The 21199-nt window shown below is 36.2% G+C and overlaps 2 protein-coding genes across 2 annotated transcripts; both read left to right on the forward strand.

The window, feature by feature from the left end:
- The first annotated feature begins 3250 nt into the window (after positions 1 to 3250).
- Positions 3251 to 8495, forward strand: LOC131951104 (multiple epidermal growth factor-like domains protein 10). Its single transcript, XM_059313391.1, has 8 exons — positions 3251 to 3295; positions 3519 to 3607; positions 4018 to 4144; positions 4954 to 5183; positions 6339 to 6608; positions 7317 to 7433; positions 7838 to 8119; positions 8488 to 8495. Exons 1-8 carry the CDS (start codon positions 3282 to 3284, stop codon positions 8493 to 8495), a joined length of 1137 nt encoding a protein of 378 aa, XP_059169374.1. The 5' UTR covers positions 3251 to 3281.
- Positions 8496 to 9262: 767 nt separating this feature from the next.
- LOC131951105 (uncharacterized) lies at positions 9263 to 20736 on the forward strand. The gene is made up of 15 exons (XM_059313392.1): positions 9263 to 9326; positions 9773 to 9935; positions 10804 to 11003; positions 11705 to 11923; positions 12344 to 12470; positions 14273 to 14493; positions 15581 to 15835; positions 16743 to 16871; positions 17291 to 17430; positions 18112 to 18420; positions 18546 to 18566; positions 18764 to 18830; positions 19078 to 19212; positions 19664 to 19938; positions 20455 to 20736. Exons 1-15 carry the CDS (start codon positions 9263 to 9265, stop codon positions 20734 to 20736), a joined length of 2607 nt encoding a protein of 868 aa, XP_059169375.1.
- Positions 20737 to 21199: the final 463 nt, after the last annotated feature.

Raw genomic sequence — 21199 nt, forward strand, 5'->3', positions numbered from 1 at the left:
TAATACTTAGATATGAATTTTCATCAACCTAGCTTTATCGGTACTCAAGTTATCGTGGTCAAAGACACATCACAGACATACGAACATATTTACAAAGCCCAGATTTTTCGACACGATTACTCGTAAAATGCCGAAATTTTGTTAATCTGTGTTTATAATTGTTGCCCGATTAAAATAAGTCCTCCTAAACTGCGTACTCAATGATTAAGTATTGAGGTGTAAAACGGTGAAAACTGTCTGCATGATTACAATACTTCCTCTTTACCCTGTATACGAGAAAGTAAAAAAAAAAACAACAGCAATTGGACAAAGCAGTAGTGACACTGTGCGTTGCTGGATCCATACATGTTCGTATAATAATCATACACATATACATACAGACAAATGTACGTACGTACACACATAGGCACATATATAAGCTAGGAGTCTAAAAAGTGAGAGAAAAAAAGGCAGAGCGGTTTACTATTGATCCAAACATTAGAGCCTTATAGTAAAAAAAATTAAAAACTATGTAATGCGTAAACAATCAGTTAGCGATTAATACTATTTAAAAATACTAGTCATAGATTAACTTAAGCCCACTTAAGGGATTTAAAAACTTTGCTTACGCGTAATTGGTTAATTTTAATGACAACAATTATTGGATTGGGCAAATAATAGCATCACTTTCTAATTTTTTTAAAATATATTTTTAAATATATTTTTTCAAAATCTGTACCACATTCCAAAATATATTTTTAGAAGTATACATTTTGATGTTTACCAATAGGGGTATACTTTGACTTTTATCACCTTAAATAAATAGTATACTTTTTATTCAAATATTTTATTCAAATCTCAAAAACCATAACATTAACTCTGTCAAACACACGTGACCAGATTAAGCTCCGCCTTTAAATCCATCTTTTGTCCTGTGTGGTTCTCTAAACAAACAAACCCGTCATGTTGTCATAAGCTTTTGTCAGGAGAATATTGATTGACATCTACATACAAAACAGCCCCAAGGACACGGGAGTGCTAGATAATAGCAGATGGTGTTACAAATCTTTTCAGTATTTTGACAGCTTGCTCTACATTCGACAGCCGGAAGTTCAGAAACTGTTGTTAAACACCGATTTCTGGATATTCTTGCACACGCAGCAAAAATATATCCGGTGGGCGTTTGGGCGGATGCTTTTTGAGAAAAAAAGTATTTGCATAATTATACTCTGACGTTTTGATGTTCGATTATGAATAATGTAAATTTTAAAAAGTTTAAATATTAGTGTATATATATATATGTATATATATATATATATATATATATATATATATATATATATATATATATATATATATATATATATATATATATATATATATATATATATATATATTCGAGCTACTGGTCAACTATAATCCAGCTACTAAACAACAATAGTCGAGCTACTGATCAACTATAGTCGAGCGACTGGTCAACCATAGTCGAGCTACTGGTCAACTATAGTCGAGCTACTGGTCAACTATAGTCGAGCTACTGGTCAACTATAGTCGAGCTACTGGTCAACCATAGTCGAGCTACTGGTCAACTATAGTCGAGCTACTGGTCACCTATAGTCGAGCTACTGGTCAATTATAGTGAAGCCACTGGTCAACTAAAGTCAGCTACTGGTCAACTATATTCGAGCTACTGGCCAACTATACATAGGCGTAGCGATGGGGGGGGGGGGGCAGTGGGGTACATATGTCCCCGGAAGCCGACCTTAGACTATAGTCGAGATACTCTTTCTAAAAAGCCTAGCTCTATACATCGCATGTTTTCTTCAAGCTGACATCTGAGTGCTCTCGGCAGTTTTTTAACAACATTGAATAACAACAAGAATGATGAGCCATTATCTCAGAGGCGTAGCGATGGGGGTGCAGGGGGGTACATATGTTCTCATGCGCCGACCATAGAAGCGCCAAAATGAGTTGAAAAAAATTGAAAGCTCATTTTAGCTGCAGTTTTGAATTACAAATATACAAAAATATATGGGGGGCGCCAAATTGAAAGTTTGTCCCCGGGTGCCGGGAGGGGTCGCTACGCATCTGCTTTATCTATAGATATTTAGTTAAACTTCAAGTATTAATGCATATCTTTGTAAAAAAAAAATGAGAAAAGTTTTTAATATATTTGCATCTAATGTTATCAAATCGATTATATGGACCAATGGTATATTACATTTCCTTTAATAGGCTGACTTTACATATCTTTATGAACGTTTATTTAGATCTTTGTAAGAAAATTGGTAGCTTTTAAACATTGTGCATTTATTGTTTGAAAGTATTTTATTATTGTCGTCGTGATTAAACACTGTACTGTTTTTACGCACTTTTTCTCAATTTAAATTTTAATCCTGACTAAGATTCGCATATTAAAACTAAAATGGCAAGACAAGGTAGGAAACGAGAAACTATAAGAGATGTGTGGACAGGAAACAATAGACAGGCAAATCATGGAAATGGCGATGGTTTTGGGCACACGTTTAGGAATGACACTGGCTATAGAGTCAGGCAAGCACTGGAGTGGAACCCCCAAGACAGGTGACGCAGCAGTCGACTCAAGAAGACTTGGCGACGTAACGTGCTAGGTGAGGCTGTAAGGACAGAAAGGAATCGGGAACAGATGAAAAGAATGGCAGGAGACCGTGGGGAGTGGAAACTTTAACAAGAGGCGCTATGTTCTGCATGGAAAGAAAAGAAAAATAATGATGATGACGATTAATTTCATAAACATATGTTTAAAAAAAGTTTGCAGTTCATGGGTATAACTTATGTGATTTTTTTATGCTCTATAATTTCAACGACTTAATTGGTAGCCAAAGAAGAATTATGGAGAGGTCATCTAGTACATAGCCTTGATATAGCCTTGGTTGCTTAGGTTAGGGATTAAATCAGCTATTTTAAGTAAAATAAAAATTTTCCCTTTGGCCTTGGTAAAAATGTGTTACTTATTTAAAAAATATTATTTTACACATTTAAAGAAAACCATGAAAAAATATACATTACCATGTGCGTCAGCCACAGCGAAAAGTCGATTGTCGATTTTGGTCAATAGTTTTAAAATTATTCGGTTACTCGATCTGTGGAATGTATTTAAAATATAATCCGTTTACTCAGGTTTGATTGACAGGTGTCAGATTTCCTGCTAGAAAGATAGCAGCATATGTGATGCTGTGTCCTTGACAGTTGATTGGATAAAATTCTTTTGTCGGTGAGAGCGTTTACTTATAAATGATGGCATCAGGCAACACTGTCATCCGATGCTCTCTGTTTTGTAAGTAATAGTTTCATTCTTATACATGTTACATTATATAGACATTCTAGAAAAAAAAATTAAAGTAATTAAAATGAGCGAAAAGACATTTATAATAATAACATTAAATAAATATAAATAAACATTTCGAAAGTAAAATACATTTTCAAACATAATTTTTTTAACAACTTAAAATTACATATGGTTATGCAAATAACTTAATTTTTAAAATATGTGTCCACAGTTGCTTAAAAATGGAGATGCACAATACTTTAAGTATTGTACTTTTGCTAGCTTTAGTTATATCTTCTGTACTCGCTGAAATATTTTCAGGTAACATTTTAATTCATTATTTCATTTGTAATTTTTTTGTTCTTATTTATAATTTATTGCATTTGATTTCCTCCAACACAAATTATTGTTATGAGTCAGAATGTTGTGCGTCTTATGGCACTCATAATTTGATTTCGTTAATTGTACATTTTAAAATGGCACCCATTATTTCAGTTCGATAATTTTACATTTTAAAACTATTATGTCATAAAAAGTTGCATCGTGTTGGTCAGAAATTGTTTTTGGCTTAGGTGTTGTGAGCTAGTTTGAGTCTATTTACAAATAGTGCAAGTTACATGTTGCTAAAAATTATGTATTCTTAGCAAATGTGAACGTACGTTGGAGAATACAGTTGTTTTTTTTATTCATATAAATTATAATAATACTAATGAACTTTGCTTTTCTTACAGACTGTGGCGGTACCCGTGAAGGCCCCAGTGGTGCAATCGTGTCACCCAACTACCCCAGCAGTTACCCCAACAATGCCAGATGTAACTGGACTATCACAGCTCAGGCCAACGAGATAATTGACCTGAAGTAATTTTTTTTAAAGATTCAATGTAGTAAGATTGAGAAATATGGTTTTATTATAGAGTATAATGCAGTATATAATTGAGAATGAATCTGTCATCGGGGTAAAAATCGAAACTAAGTAGGTTAAGTCAATATCAAATATATATATATAAATATATATATATAAATATATATATATATATATATATATATATATATATATATATATATATATATATATATATATATAAAGATATATATATATATATATATATATATATATATATATATATATATATATATATATATATTTTTTTTTTTTTTTTTTTTTTCTACAAGCCATACACACTGTACCATTGTTTGTTTTAACAAAATTCTTTAGACTATTGTACTTTGAACTACATTTAGTGAACAGAATATGTGAAGCTAGTTTACGTCTCAGAGCCATTTTTTGGGCATGCTAGTTTGAGCGACGATTGAAGTAGTGTTTGACAGTATTAATTTGGTGCTGGATTTTTTATTTGATTAAAAATTGCAGTAATATTTTACCGAAAAAAATTATTAACGGGGCTTAACCTTGGGCTATCCGTAAGTATCACACTCAACATTTCAAAGATGAGCCTTCCTATACGGTAAAAGTAAGCTGATTGGGTTGTGGCGACTAATGTATTTGGTAATTCATTAAATATTTTACGAATTTTAGCAAATAATGTGTTTATTAAAGAAAGCAATATTTTTTTTCTTACTTTGAATGTATTTCGAAGTTTATTATTATCGATGTTTTGTTAACGTTTGTTAATATTTGTATCAAAATTCAATTGCCCAACTACCAGGTTCACCTTTCTTGATCTCGATGGCTACGCCGATTCGTGTCCTGATGTGGTGACCGTATACGACGGCGACACCAACCGGGCCACCCCCATACAGCAGCTGTGTAGGCTGAAGGAGAAAGCCGAACTAAACAACTTGTACATCCGCTCCACAGGGAACAAAATGTTCGTCACGTTTTTATCTGATGCCACTAACGTTAGGCCTGGATTTCTGGCAACCTTTGAAGCACACGGTAAGTTAAAGGATAGCAGTTATATATAAGTATGAATGTATGTGTGTGTAAGTGTACTTGCGTGTGCGCCTGTGTATATGTGTGAATGTGTGCGTGTGGTGTGAGTGCGTGTAGTTGTGTGTGCGTGTATTTGTGTGTGCATGTACGCGTGTGTAGGAGCATGCACGCATGTATTTTTAACACGCCAATCGGATTGTCTGCTTTAAAATAAGTAGGTTGTGCATTGTGTATGTTGCGACCCGAGCTGTTTCTAACACAGCATAAGGTGTGTGTTGACATACTTGAATAGGTGAGTCCAGAATAAACGTAAACAAAATAAAACGTTTAAAATAAGACAGTGGATGACTATATTATATTATATTGAAATATTGCAATTTATTTTTATACAGTTAATTTTGAATTGTAACTGATATAAAAATACAATAGTTACTTACAACTGTGGAATAACAGTATAAATCACTAAAGCACTAGCTCAGTTGAACTTTTAAGAAACAAATCATTTCACAATACAGACATCTATCAACATAACGTAAAAAAACGTCCGTGTACGATTAATCGCCTTTCTTTTTCTTTTTTTTTTTTGTAAGGAGAAACTCTAACAAGTATTTAAACAAAACCTACCATATCTTTATTGATTTGTTAGGACGAATCGCACACACGGGAGTTTACTCAGTTTTTTTCTAAATATCGATAGGGGAAGTCACTTTCAATTCGATCACAATATTTACTTTTTTCAACACAGGAAGACAGACACATTTTTCCTTTTCAAAGCACAACAGTAATTCATTATTGGTGAATTCGACACTATAAATGCAGCGACTGAAACTATTTTGCTTTAAAACACTATCGTCAAATACGATTATCCTTATACTTCCCCCCCCCCCCTCCCCTCTTGGCTCGCTCGATTGTAAACATTCAGCGTGAACCACAGCCCACAAGACTTAAGGGGGTGGGGGGTGATAGCGATATGGTCTGTTGCGCATCCCTGGAGAACGAGGGAGGGGGCGTGCGTGGTAATGTCCACGTAAAGAATTATATATCGATATATGACACATATAGATTTGTATCACTCTTGGTTATATTTTATTTCATGCCAATGTTCTTTTAACATTAACATGTATTCTTAAATTTCAAAGTATCTTCTTTTTTTACCAGAATGTCCAGCTATGACGTACGGTACCGAGAAATGTAACCATACCTGTGACTGTAACCGGGACAACACCGCCTACTGTAGTAACCTCAACGGAAGATGTTACTGCAAGCCTGGTTGGACGTCCGCCCGCTGTGACGTGGACATCAACGAATGCGCGGACCTCCAAGTAGACAGGTGCCCGTACGATTACGTCACCTGCGTCAACACGCCGGGGAACTTTACCTGCGATTGCCTGCCCGGGCTGGTCAAGAACGCCAGCAGTCGGTGTGTAGGTCAGTGACAACATCCGGTCTGAGATCTCTTGACGTGTGTATGACGGTACCATTTAAAAGTTAAAAGTTACATTAGTTTTAAATAATTAACATACCTTGCAATGTTTTGAAAATAATAAAGATGATCCTTTAGGAACTAATTATGTGTATGATACACTAAGTAGAATCCATCATTTTCTAAAGCATTGTTATATGTAGGTGAAGTGTGGCCATTTCAAAATCACCAACATATTTACTTCCCTTAAATTAGTCAAATACCATCGTATTTTAAATTACTTTAAAAACAAATAAAGTATCCAAAAGAACCTGGCGGACCACGGATCAGATGAAGTAGAGTTCACTTGTTTCAGTGACCCTGGCATATGAAGGGATATCGTGGTCAGCATTGTGCATATATGCATTTAGTTTTCTCAAACGTGTTTCTAGTAGATCTATAAATGTGTGTCCATGTACTGAGCGATTTAGATATTTTGTGGGTTAGCAGTCCTGTTTTGGGGTTTTTGAAAAAAGCATATCATAATTAATGCTAATCGCCAAGAAGATGTAGTAAATTACTTTTATATACGGTTTATAATGTGGAGAATTTTAGAAACTATCACGTAATAGTAACTAATTTTAATAGCAAGAGTTATTTGGAAGCTTCACATCTTAGTATTTTTTTACAGTCATTTTTTAATGACTTGTCATTTATGATGTTGTTTTAACTAGCAAAACCCAACACCAGATGTGTACTGCAGTGTTCCCATTTGTGTGGAATCTCAGACGATTCAGTGGAACATTGTTACTGCCCTTACTACATGCTGCTCAACGGCACCAACTGTGAAGGTAAACCCTTGTTATTCCCCTTTAGTTAATATTATTTTCATCATGTTATGATTGCCTTTTACTCGTACTAATTCAAGTGCGGCCCTTAAGATACAAAGGGCTGCTGCCTCACCTTTACACTGGACTAGGTTTTGGGCGGCTCTCTTTATTGGAGCTCACGTTAACCTGACCTCCCTTTCCCCCCTTACCTCTCCTTGCAACTTCCATCATCAGGAATGTCTTTGAATATTACAAGAAACACAAAATATGTTGAGTAGCAAAGTAAATTTTAGACAAAATATTTTTTCATCTAGCTATTGCATAAAACAGCACAAACTGTCAAGTACAGTTTTTTAGTTTAAAGTTATTTCAGTATCTTTAAAAAAATATATATTTTAACTGTTTCTAATCTATTCCTATTTCAGCATGTAAACCTATGACCTACGGCAAGAGCTGTGAGCGCACGTGCAGGTGTAACACTGCTCACACGGTCACGTGCAACAGTGTGACGGGTCAGTGCGTGTGTGCTGAAGGCTGGTCAGGTGTCGACTGTTCCCTGGACGTCAACGAGTGCGCGTTGAGCAAATACCTGAGCATCTGCAGCGCGAGCCCGAACATGGTGTGTGTCAACACGGTGGGCAGTTACAGGTGTGAGTGTGTTGCTGGGTACGAAACTAAACCAGGGAACAGCAGCTGCGTCAGGAAAGGTCAGGGTCACGTCATTGCATATCATTATATTTTAGTGTGCGTGTGTACTACAGTACAAATGTTACGTTTACTTAGTACTTTTGTTCAGAAGTTTATCATTAGTAACAGAGTTTCTTCCAGGCATCTCTTCGGGAGAAGAGAAAAAAGTCTGGAAGAAACACTGATTAGTAAATCCATTTAAAACATGTACGTGTTATTCTAAGCATATTGATACATAGTGTTAGCTTTAATGATAAGTCAATGAAATTTGCTTCAATATAAACAAAATCCATAAATACAAAAACGTGAATACGTTTTAATAATAATATTATAAAATAAAAACTATATTTCAAATTTTTATATAACTTAACTGAAATTATTGCAATAGGAAAATAGTTTGTTTCCATATAAAAAAAATGTCAGCTTGTGTGTCCCAATAGGATGTGACTACAACATCACCACATCACCAAGTGCGATACAATCACCTAACTACCCAAGCAACTACTGGCCTAACGCCATTTGTTCGTGGCTGATTCAAGCGGACACGAATTATACCGTATCGGTCCAGTAAGATTTGATAATTGTTTATGGAAAAATATATATTCGGCATGGAGTTTCTACAGTCGGGAATAGTTTAGCATGAAAGATTATCTGAAAGTGGGAAGCAAAGAATCATGAGTAGGGAAAAAGGAACAATGCACATGATAAAGCAGTCCATTGTGGTGGGGAAAAGATAGTCAGAGCATCTGGCAACATTAATATGAGAAATGCTAAGTTTTTACCCTTTTGAGGCATGTCTACATTCCTGAGTACTTATAATTCCACAGTACTTATAATACCTGATGGGTCCCTAACTCACATTAGGGAAATCCTGTGAAAGATGAAAATGATCGAAAGCTGGAGAGGGTGGGGATTTAATTTAAAAAGATTTTGTAGAACAAATTTAAATTCATTTTAGTTTTCATCCAAGCTAACAATTATCTAAACGGTAAACCATTTAATCTTGTACATTACCACTTACGACCAGGCTTCCAGATATCTACACACAATTGTACTACGACTACGTCTACTTTTACGACGGGCCCAACACAACATCCCGTCTACTCGGAATGTTCAGTGGTTCTAAAATTTTCACTGAGCCCATTCGGTCAACTGTGAACAGCATGTTAATCAGATTAACGACTTCATATGGGGGAAGGGGGTTCAACGGGACTTACAATCAGAGTTGTAAGTATATCCAATCAGTTTTTTTTTCATTAAGCGTGGTGCATTTAGGTGATTTTAATTTTTTAAAATTCGTATAAAATTCAGAACGCCTTAAGTTAAATAGTTGTGTATGTTTTAAGATGTTATAGTATTGACATCGCTAATGAGTTAATGCTATTTTAAAGAATTATTTTTTTATTTTATTTATTGTAACAGATTTCAATTTTATTTAAAATTGAAATTATCTTTAAGGTAAACACTCTTTATAATACCAAAACTAGTTGACTCAGATCTGTACTAATTTTAATGAGATTTATATGTTCATATGTTCTGAATTTTAGACTACATTTAAAAGTTAGAATGATTATGGATGTCTAACAATAGCATAACTCTCAGTTTGACCGGACACCATTTCTTCAATAAACTTTTCCTTTGCTAACTTTAAAAGGATAATTATTCAATTCCAGCCTACCCACAAGGCTGCAGTAAGCTGATTGTAGCGCAGGAGAAGAACCAGACCGTCATTGGTACACGCTTCACTAAGGGGAATCCAACGACAGTTAAACGTCTCTTCTGCTACTGGGCCATCAGTGCGCCGTCTGCTCCTATTGGGAGTATAATATCTGTTAAGTAAGTGGATGCACTTGTTTCTGATAGAAGTATAGTAGTCATTAAGTAAGTGAACACACTTGTATGGGAGTATAATATACATTAAGTGGTTTCACTTGATTTTGATGAGTGTAATATCCATTAAGTAAGTAGACGCACTTGTTTTTGATGAGGGTATAATATCCATTAAGTAAGTGGACACAGTTGTTTTTGATGAGAGTATAATACATACTCTTAGCCTTTTCCTGATATTCTTCCTACATTTTCTAGAAGTCATTGATTTGACGCACTCTAACAACCACAAGGGAAAATTAATTTTCCCCGTAGCAATTCACAATCATAGAATCGATGGAATATTACATAGCAGTAAATTCAATCTATATATATAATTCTCTTCTGTGAGCCGTTAGAAAACAAGCTGCAAACGCTCTCCCTACCTCCCCACCCCTACATGGTTTTAGTGAGCTGTGTTCACTCTAAATGTTTACAAGCAGAGCCAACGATTTTAAGGGTAGGGGGGGGGGGAGGGGGGGGAAGGAAGGGGGGGTTGGGGGTTATGGTCCTTAACGAGCTACTTATAGTGTTTTAAAGAAATATTTTCAGTGTCAGCGTTGGTACTGCCGAATTCACAAATTATGAATTATTGAAAATTAGAAACAACTAAATAGCGGCGTATGTTATGCCGCGGGCCGGCTCGTTGTATATAATTAAATACAACACATTTGTAAATTTCATTAAAAGTATTTAATATATACAATTGTTTTAATGAATTTCATTAAAAGCAATTGCCATACAGAAAAACCAATGTCTTGTTGGGTTTTCTTATAGATTATTTAGTTTATATGATATCATTTTGAAGTAACTTTACTGTCTACTCTCTTCCGCCCAGCATGGTGAGCTTATCGACTGACCCGTCCGGCAAGTCTTTTGTAGCCGTATACCAGGGCACGCATGCCGGAGACCCCATGGTGGGGAGGTTCTATGGTACCACAACCCCGGGGGTGCTACGTATCCAGGGCCCCAACGTGTACATTATCTACCAGTCTGAGGAGGACACACTTAGGACGGGGTTCCAAGCCAGAGTCAACTGTAAGTTAGTGGATTGTAGTTATTCTTTTTTATTCACTTGCCACTATCTTTTTATGTTTGTGCCCAAGAAACATGGGGCAGATGCACTACAGCTCATATGTTTCAATAAGTTTGGCAAATAGTGTTGTCAGCACAATGCCTAGTCACCTTTTTTTTCTCTAATGTGAGTTTTGTACCAATTAGACCTATGTGGATTCACCGACCAAAATTGGGATCCAAACTCGAGACTTTCGGGATAGGAAAGATCCACCAACTAACCACGCCGTCTCATACTTTTGTTTACTTCTTCTTCTTCGTTCTTAATTATGGTTTTGTGAGGGATCCCCTCCAACACAATTAAGTATACGTGTCAACTGGTTATGCTCCATAGAGGCATTCGACTCCGATTTCAGCCTGCTTTGTCCAGCCAAGAACAAACTACAAAGCAGCAGTTATTTGATTTTGGAATTGTTTCTCCTAGAAGAGTGTCTGTCCCCAGCTAACGAGCCTCATCTACCCGAGTCTTGTTTTTAATTATATAAAATTGTATATTACCTGGTAGCCAAGACAGTGGAGGCAAAGACTGTTCTTTATAGGAAAGTGTCAACAAGTCATGACGACTTTGTGTTACGTACATCCTTACTATTTATCTGCCTTTTTAATAATAATGATTTAAAAGCCATCTTACCCAAAGTTTATTATTGGAACACTTTGTCTGACAGACTGTCGTCCATTTTACTACGGCACTGACCTGTGTACGAACCTGTGTAAATGTGTACAGGCCAACTCCGTGTCATGTAACAGTGTCAGTGGAGCGTGTACCTGTAGGTCGGGGTGGGCGTCCACTGACTGCTCTGTTGATGTAGATGAGTGCCTGCAGAACCCGTGCTTGCTCACGCAGAAATGTGTCAACCTGCCGGGCACCTACAGGTGTGATATAGGTACGTTGTTTTATTATTCATGCAAAATAGGATGCATTATTTTAAATTAACGTTTCATGCTTTATTTTTTTAATTGATTGGTCATTTAAATGGATAAGTATAATTTTAAAAAGTGTAACACTGTAATTCCATCAATTTCAGAAGCAGTTGGTAAAAAACAAAAGATAGAAGTTTTAAACTTGTTTGAATCTTCTATGACAAATAAAGAATGTACACTTATTTTTAACTTATTGTTAGGCATTTTGACTGAGTTGTACATTTCGTTTCAGTCTTATCTTTTATTTAAAAGATACAGGTGCTAGACTAGAGCAGATTTCTGTTTAATTATTGCGTTGTTATTTAGTTTAATATAGATAGGTCTAATTATAATAACAATTATTCATGTGTTTTTCCTTTTGTGTGTACGACGGTAATGTATAGATTGTACTACAACCTTAAATGGACCGTTTGGAGCCATCAGCACAATTCAGTACCCGACCTATCCACTCAACAACGCGCAGTGTGATTGGTCAATTACAGGTGGTGCTAGTGAAGTTGTTTCATTAAGGTAATCAAACAATTAGTCGATACTAATTAGATTAATAGGCATTTTAATTGTCGGTAGTTTAGAGTGTATTTACATCTACCTATCAGAAGGTGCAGTCTATTGTTCGTGGTTTTATTTCATCAATTGATAAATAAAAAATAAATATTATTTAGCCTTTTGTCGCAATCGATCCTAAAGAGATCTTGGCGAATCTATCTATATATATATTATTCTCTTCTTGGATACCATAGAAAACAGCAAGCTGTAAGCGAGCCTAGCAGGCCCCTCTCTTCTTCTCTAGGCATATCCCTACCACTCACACCCCCACATGTTCTGGTGAGCTGTGGTTCACGCTAAATGTTTTCAAAAGTTTGAAACAATATTAAACTTAGGGGAGCTAACTAAGAGGAGGCTGCTTTCATGGGGGGGGGGGGGGGGGTAGGGGTTGGGGGAAAGGAGGGGGGGGGGGGGTTATCGTCCTTAACGAGCTACTGATAGTGTTTTAAAGCAAATATATTAAGTGGCAGCATTGGCACTGTCGATTTCACAAATTATGAATTAATTAAAAGTAGAAAATAAAACAACTAATTAGCGGCGTATGATACGCCGCGGGTTTGCTCGTATTACATAATATAATAGTTTATACAATGGGACTGCATGGCCTTGCGTTAGAGAACTATAGTGTTAACCCGAAAGTCCTGAGTTTGAATCCGGGTTTATGTCAGTAGAATGTCCCTGAGTCCAGCCATGTTTAATGGATACCTAACTCTAGCTAGGCAAATCAAAAGCGGCTGGGCGTAGTGGTGATTACACTATACTTTCATATTTTAAACATTTTGTGTGTGTTTCTAAACATTTTTTTCTTTTTTCTTTTTTCTTTTTTTTTTTTTTTCTCTTTTTTTTTCCTTCTTCTTCTTCTTTTTTTTTTTTTGATAATTATATTCTAAAACACTTAAGTAAAGCATAACTTCTCTTCTTCTTCGTTCTTAATTTTAGTGTTGAAAGGGTATTTCCTCCAAAATAATTAGTATACGTGTCAACTCGTTATGCGCCATTTAGGCCGTTGACTCCTATTTCAGCATGCTTTGCTTTTAGCTTACATATTTGCTACCATATTTTTTGTCCAGCCAAAAACAAACTACAAACCAGCAGTTGTTTGATTTCGGAGTTGTCTCTCTTAGATGAATGGCTGTCCGCAGTTATAGAGCCTCATTTACCCGGATGTTAAGACTCAGGACTAATGGTTCAGCAACCGCTCCGACCAAGCCAACCTCCTATAACTTCTCCAACATACTACTTTAAATAATAGTTTTATGTAAATTTAAAATTATGCTTTTATATTTCTGGATATTGTTGTGAACACACGGACACGCCTTTCGGGTCATCCGATGCGTAGCGCAACATATAAGACAAACAACCACAAACGGGTTACAAACAAGACTAAATGAAAACAAAAGCTCGTTAAAACTAAAAGAATGTAATAATATCTTCACTATCTACAACACCGTCTATTCTAAATACAAAATATACAAGCTAGTAAAACTACGATACAGGGGCTAAATAATAGTATTTACCTAACCTATACTAACCTTGGAGATCTGGACGTAACTGAGGCCATAACACACGTTTACATATACATACCCTTATATATACCCTTATATACCCTTTCATAAACTGGTACAAACTGGACTATTACAACACACCGCACGAGAACTGAACAAGGACGAACGGGATAAGGTACCAAGTACAAACAACATTCACGCCCATTCATCCCCCTTCACTACATGTTTCTCGGCAATAAAAGTAGAACTTTTGAATTCTAGCATCGCTAAAGGAGACTTTCAGTTGATGGAAACGGCCTACTGCTCCTACGACTCTCTTAACTTCTTTGACGGGGAGGTCAACACGACCAACCAGATCGGCCGTTACTGTGGCACCAGGATCCCTGGACTCCTCAGGACAACAAAGAACTTAATGAACCTGCATCTCCAGACGTGGTACTACGGCTCACGGAAGGGGTTCTCCGGCTTCTACAACACGCACGGTGGGTCATACTTACTTCGTAATCTTTCGTTTTTTAACTTTTTTTTTTTTTTTTTAACTTTTTGACACAATAATTTATTGTTAAATCTGCAAATCCTCATTTTGCAAAATAGTTATTTAAAATATGACCAATATTTTTTAAGCCTATTCAATTGAGTTCAATTTTGTTTTTAATCTTGCTTTTTTATCATTTAAATTGCAAGTATTGACATAAACATAGCTTAGAAAACATTATATTAAATATCAAGTAGTTTGATAAACTACCAAACAAATCATCAAGGGAAAGAACAGAAGAAAAAGAAGCTGATAGGGAAGAGGAAAACCGCAACATATTTTACCAGTAGTATCATGGTGTGACCATGGTCGTTTAAAAATGTAAACGCTTTGTAAACAGTGAGATGGAGGGAGAGTAACCTCCTTTGATTAGTGTGTAGAGCATGGCGGTGGTGTACTCAACGTTGGCAGTGTGTGCGTGAACTGGAGCGTATGTCGTGGATCAGAGATGTTATATTGCGAAAAACTGTGTATTTTTTTGTGGTGACATTTTTATACCTTCACATTTCTAATGGATCGGATACATTCTTTTGCTCAAACCACACAAGAGTTCATTAATTTTGTTCTTTTTAATCTTTGTTCCACCTGGATCAACAAACCATAAAACATTATAGTCCAAGAGTAACAATCACAATGGAATCCAGTGCAAAAAAGAGAGATTAAAAGAAAATACTCACTAAGAGTAATTGAAAAAGACATGAGAATTATGGGAAGAGTTGGGAAGAACTAGACTGCTAACACTGACGTCTCGAGTTCGAATCTGGGTTCAAGTCAGTAGACCGTCCCTGAGTCTACCCAACTCTGATGGGTACCTAACTCACGTTAGGGAAAGTAAAGGCGGCTGAGCATAGTGCTGACCACACTATCCCTTCATATGCCGAGGTCACATGAACAAGTGAACTCTATTTCACTTGCCACATAGACCGACACGTTTGGGAGGGGAACTTTACTTTTTTTTTGCTAAGATATATATATATATATATATATATATATATATATATATATATATATATATATATATATTGCGTTAACAGAATGTAAGGAGTTCACATGGGGCACCAAATGCCAGAGACCCTGCACCTGTGCACGCGACAACACCAAGTTCTGCGACAACATCAGCGGTGTCTGCGTGTGCAAGACGGGCTGGACCGGCACCAACTGCGACGAGGACGTCAACGAGTGCCGGACCGGAAAGTGTCCGGAAAACCAGGCCTGCGAAAATATTCCGGGAGGTTACCAGTGTTCTTGCCGGCTAGGTTTCGTAAAAAATTCAGCCGGAAACTGTGTAGGCAAGTAGATAGTAAATTAAACAGTACATATTGTCTAACGTATCTATACTGTTTTATTTAATTGTAAAGTTGTTTTTTTAACAAACGGTTCTTAAATAAATTGCCTAATCGGAAAATACAATATATATATATATATATATATATATATATATATATATATATATATATATATATATATATATATATATATATATATATATATATATATATATATATATATATATATATATATATATATATATATATATATACATATATATATATATATATATATATGTATATGTATATATATATGTATAATTCTCCTCTTGGATACCCTAGAAAACACCAAGCTGTAAGCGCGCCTAGCAGGCCCCTCTCTATCTCTCTAAGCATATCCCTACCACCCCCACCCCACATGGTCTGGTGAGCTGTGGTTCACGCTAAATGTTACCAATCGTAGAGCCGGGTTTAGTGACGGCTATTAGGGGCAGATAATTTAGTTTGAAACGATTTTAAACTTAGGGGAGGTAACTAAGAGGAGGCTGCTTTCACGGGGGGGGGGGGGGGAGGAGGGGGGGGGGGGTAATCGTCCTTAACGACCTACTGATAGTGTTTTAAAGCAAATATTTTCAGTGGCAGCATTAGTATCGGCGTATGATACGCCGCGGGTCGGCTCGTGTAATCATATTTCCACTTTTGTATTGTACTAGCCACGAAAAACTTTTAAAATAATTAAAAAACCTTGTAATTCAATCACGATATCTCTTGTTTGCGTTGTCTATTATTTTTAATACCTTTGATATTTACACAAGGAAACAGACGGTTTGATACATTTCTAGCATGATATAATAGTGATCATACCGAAAATTTTGAAAGATGGTTCGTCGAGCATTTATTAATTTTAAATGTTTTTTTTTTATCACAGGAAATCAAGAAACCTGCGTACTGGCTTCAGGGAAACGGTGCTCACATTACTGCTATAAAAGTAACAACACAGTAGTCTGCGCATGCCCAGAAGGTATGGAGATCGCCAGTCTGTTGGACCAATGTGTTGGTGAGTACAGTGAAAAAATATTGTTTATTTTGGGTTAGATTTTTAATTAACGAATGAGAATATTTAAAATTAACTAAATTAACTTTATTTGGTTATCAGCTTCACAGCTGATATAACTAGGTATGCTATGGATTGTTACAAACGGATTCATTTTAGATGAAATGTCCTAGCATAACTTAAAATAAGAAGAAAATAAAAATTGTCTTAATTTGATTTTTACAAAAATCCACTACCGATTATACAATTGCATGTGAAGTTTTAGAATGTATGAAGTACTTGACCATCAATCGATGCGGTGAAACAGGGTGACCACAAGTGCAAGATACTGTCTTTATACAATAACCCCGTTTCAAATTTCTTTTATCTCAAATTAAATACAGATGCTTATTTTTAAAAAATCATGTTTACCTTTATTCAAGTATCCCTCTACCCGTACGGTGAGGCGAGCGGAGATTTGACAAGGTCTAAAAACTTTACGAAGAAAACAGATGCGTACTATGGAGAAGTAAAGTTTAGTGCTGAAATTCCCTTCGCTGAAACAACTGTCACCACTGCGTATGTAAGTAACACGGTGCACATTAAATCTAGACAAAGTCTGGGCTAGTAATCTGATTTTTTTATTTGAAAAAATAGAATAGCATAAACGAAGTATAAGCAAATTTGTAATTTGAAAAGAGTGTTTTAACTCGGAAAATTAGCATCGAAGCTGAATACGGAAACAATAACAATTTGAAATAATAATGCTTAAATGGAATGATTTAACTGGCTATTGCGATTTTGCACCTAATGAAACTACATGGAAGATCCATTATATAAGATTCGATTTATTGGCAGACAATATATACAAGTTCCGTAAATAAAAATATGGTTTATTGAGGTATTAAATACTTTGGTAATTCTGGAGTATTAAATTTTTAGAACCTAGCAAAATTAAAATAAAACTTAAGTTGACGTTGTCGGGTCGGGTTGCTAAAACGAAAAGTCCCGAGTTCGACCCCAGGCAGATGTCTCGATAGTTAAGGACAGAAAATTATTGAGCAGAAAAACTCCTAATTAAACATTTGCTGCCTTGAAGTTTGTTATTTGGGTGGACACAAAATATCTTAAATCGAAGTCAACGGCATCTATATGGCATAACAGTTTGACACGTAATGCTTATTATTGTGTTTGAGATAACATTACGATTAGGAACGAAGAAGAAGATTAAAATAACGTTCTCATTTCCCATCTGTGTCCGTAGATCCACAACGCCGGCGTCATCAGTTTTGGCAGCCCCGACATCAGCAAGTCTCCGACAGACGACGCCACCAAGCTGCTGCTGAAGGTCTTCTGGCCCAACGCCAGCCCCTCCAGTGAAGAGATCTACTACCACGTCTACGAGAAGTGCGAGCCGTCGGCGTATCTCGAGGGCGACTTGCGATATTCGCCAGACAGGCAGACTGTCATGGACAGGGCGGCCAGAGATGTTATTAAGATGACGTCATGCGCTGACTTTGATGTAAACGTTGTTGTTGTGGCGACTTACGTCAACTTTTCTAGTGTAGCGCAGGTGAGTAAAAACACAACACAATAGCAGGGCTCCTGTAATCTGTTTTAAAAGTAGTTTATTAATCTATTTATTCAATCTACTAATTTATTGCAGCAAAAAAGTAATTTTCAATGTTATGTTTTCAGCAATCTCGGGCTACAGTGAAGGTATTTCAATATTAGTTTGCATTAATGACATTAGACTATATCATTAGGCACAAGTATAAAAAGTAAAGTAAAATCTGTTAAGCATAATGATCTAATTTGTTTTGTATCATATGACTTTAGTTCCCTTACTGTAATTTATTAATGGCGATTATACTGTTGATACTATAATTTGTGTTAACAACTAACATTTCACACAGAACACGTTTCAAGCTATTTTCATCAGTGGGAATAGAAAGGAATCTAGTAGTGACCAAAATTTCTTGGGTAAGTCACGTGCCAATATTATAGTTAGCAAAGCGTAAACAAACTGTATAACACTAGCTGATGTTTTCAATAACAGGAACAACCACTTACAGCTGAAAGAGTTTTACTATTCTGTCTGCAATTGGCAGCTAATAGTTGTTAGTGGGATACTATGGGCACATTGTTTTTTCAGCCGAACGTGCTATCCTTTCTGCCATCGACAGCAAACAGTTGTATGTAAAATATGATTGACACATTTTATTTTCAGCTGAAGAAACGTCCTACGTGTTCTACCTGTATCCTAAAGACAGGATGCAATGGTGTAATGCAGGTGTTCAGGTCGGTGTAACTGCTGGCAGGTTTACAACCTTAGTTCCAGGCATCACAGCCTCTTGGCACAAAGGTAATAGTACTTAGCGAGCTGTCTTAAACACAAAAATGACAATAATTAAAATAATAAATAATTAAGATATGTATTGCTCTGAAAGATTAAAAAAAAATTAGTATAAATCTGCTATTAATACACTTACTAATGCTTTTGCTCTCGGATGCGAATTAACTGAAATATGCCACTAGGCATTATGTCTTATAAGGACATGCACGTTCCATTTTAAGAAACAAATATTTAAAACATAATATTACACTATTTGCCATTTGTATCGTTCTATATTTACAATGTTCATAAAGTTGCAGATATCAAGCAATCGATCACTTATTGTAGCCGTTGAGGAGCTACTGTTGATTTTCTGTTATCCGTCTCGGTCCTTTGTTGTTTTGACTTGTTCTGCAATCCAATTCGCATAAAAACAACTTTTATATCATTAACTTTTGTTGATTCACCTTTTGTCTTTTAGCCTCAGACTTCAAGCAAATCTTCTCCTACAAGGTTGGACAATCCCCCGCCACCAGCCCTGCCCAGCAGTGCCAGAGATACGTGTGTAAAAACAGCCGTCAGATAACCAACCCAGTTTACCGTCAAGAGATAGAACAGCTGTACAAATGTCCGTGTACACTCGACCGCCTGGGTTTACAGTGGACCATCTATGAACAACGTAGTCCGAACATTTACTGTTTTTCAATAAGTTTAGTGGCAAAAAGAAGGCTGCTTGTATCTAACCCCAGGAATAAGGTAACAGGAAAAATATAAATCAATAGGTATAAAGTTATTAGATATATATCTATATAATTTATTCAACGCAATACTTTGTAGCTTTTCACTTGCCTTAGCGATTGGCATACAATAACATTCCTGATAGGTCTAATCGTTTTTGCTTGATTTAGCGATAAAGAATGCTGAACCTTCAATGTATCTGCAAGTCTAAACGTGTGTTATTATATTCTGATAAATATTTGACTTTTAACTTGCCTTTTTGGTAATCTGTGTCTTTTTGTTTAAAAAAAAGAATTTAAAATTATATCAATAGAAGTATCAATAATTGACAACTGTATCAATTACTTGTAGTATAAAATAATTTATAATCATCGAGAGGTCCTGGATGAATTTGGCAAAGCATTGTGCTAGCCCTATATAATTTCATGTTTTCCTTCAAGTCACGCATTTAATATTCACCACTCACTTATTTACTAAAGTCTTACTCCCTGGACTCAGCGAACCGCCCACATTTACCTGTTGTGACCTCCCCAGCTGTGCTGCTACAGGTGGGACCGACCAGCTGACACCAGCGACTGGCAGGTCTGGGGGCAGCAACTGGCCCTCGCCACGTTTGTCCACGGCTCGCCGGATGCTGGTCACGTGGTGGCCGGGGACCCAGACTGGTACGAGGGGGTCCGTGAGAACATCGACGCCCACCAGTGGTGCTGTAAGGACGCCAACAAGGCTAAACTGTGTGAGAGATTCGACAAGATCTACCCTGATATGGAGTGCTCGTATGATGTACAGTTCGTTCCGGGTAGGGAAATCATATAAAACATGGTTATTTCTTACTTGTAAATCAGAGTCGAATGGTTAGGGGTCATCCATTTATGATGTCCACACGGGGGGGGGGGGGGGGGGTACGAAAAAAATTGACTTTTGCGGACGCATGTGGACTTTTAAAAGGGAATTCAGTGGACTTTAGTGGACGGGAGGGGGGGGGGGGTCCAAAATAAATAAAAAATGTTGATGTCATTAATGGATAACTCTTTAATGCTATTACATTATAGTTACATTATGTTACATTATAGTTCAACCCTTATTCTAGACTTTTGACAAAAACTACAAAACACATGATTATCTACTGTTTTTCCGTTCGAGATGATCAAAAATACATCTAATATATTCAAACAATCATATTTTCTTTCTCATAACAATGAGATAATTATTTTTCTCTAGACGAAAGATATCCCCATTTTACAATTATCTACATAAGTAAATTATTTCAGGCTTTTTA

This window comes from Physella acuta, unplaced genomic scaffold (assembly GCF_028476545.2).
Source record: "Physella acuta isolate Inbredline_101_S28 unplaced genomic scaffold, ASM2847654v3 ptg000798l, whole genome shotgun sequence".
Taxonomy (NCBI): domain Eukaryota; kingdom Metazoa; phylum Mollusca; class Gastropoda; family Physidae; genus Physella; species Physella acuta.

Coding starts and splice junctions, on each gene's coding strand:
- LOC131951104 (XM_059313391.1), top strand. Junction 5,184..6,338: donor GGCAACCTTTGAAGCACACG/GTAAGTTAAAGG, acceptor TTTTTTTACCAG/AATGTCCAGCTATGACGTAC. Junction 7,434..7,837: donor CAACGGCACCAACTGTGAAG/GTAAACCCTTGT, acceptor TTCCTATTTCAG/CATGTAAACCTATGACCTAC.
- LOC131951105 (XM_059313392.1), top strand. CDS start 9,263: ATGTTAATCAGATTAACGACTTCATATGGGGGAAGGGGGTTCAACGGG. Junction 18,567..18,763: donor AATCTCGGGCTACAGTGAAG/GTATTTCAATAT, acceptor CATTTCACACAG/AACACGTTTCAAGCTATTTT. Junction 18,831..19,077: donor TAGTGACCAAAATTTCTTGG/GTAAGTCACGTG, acceptor TTTTATTTTCAG/CTGAAGAAACGTCCTACGTG.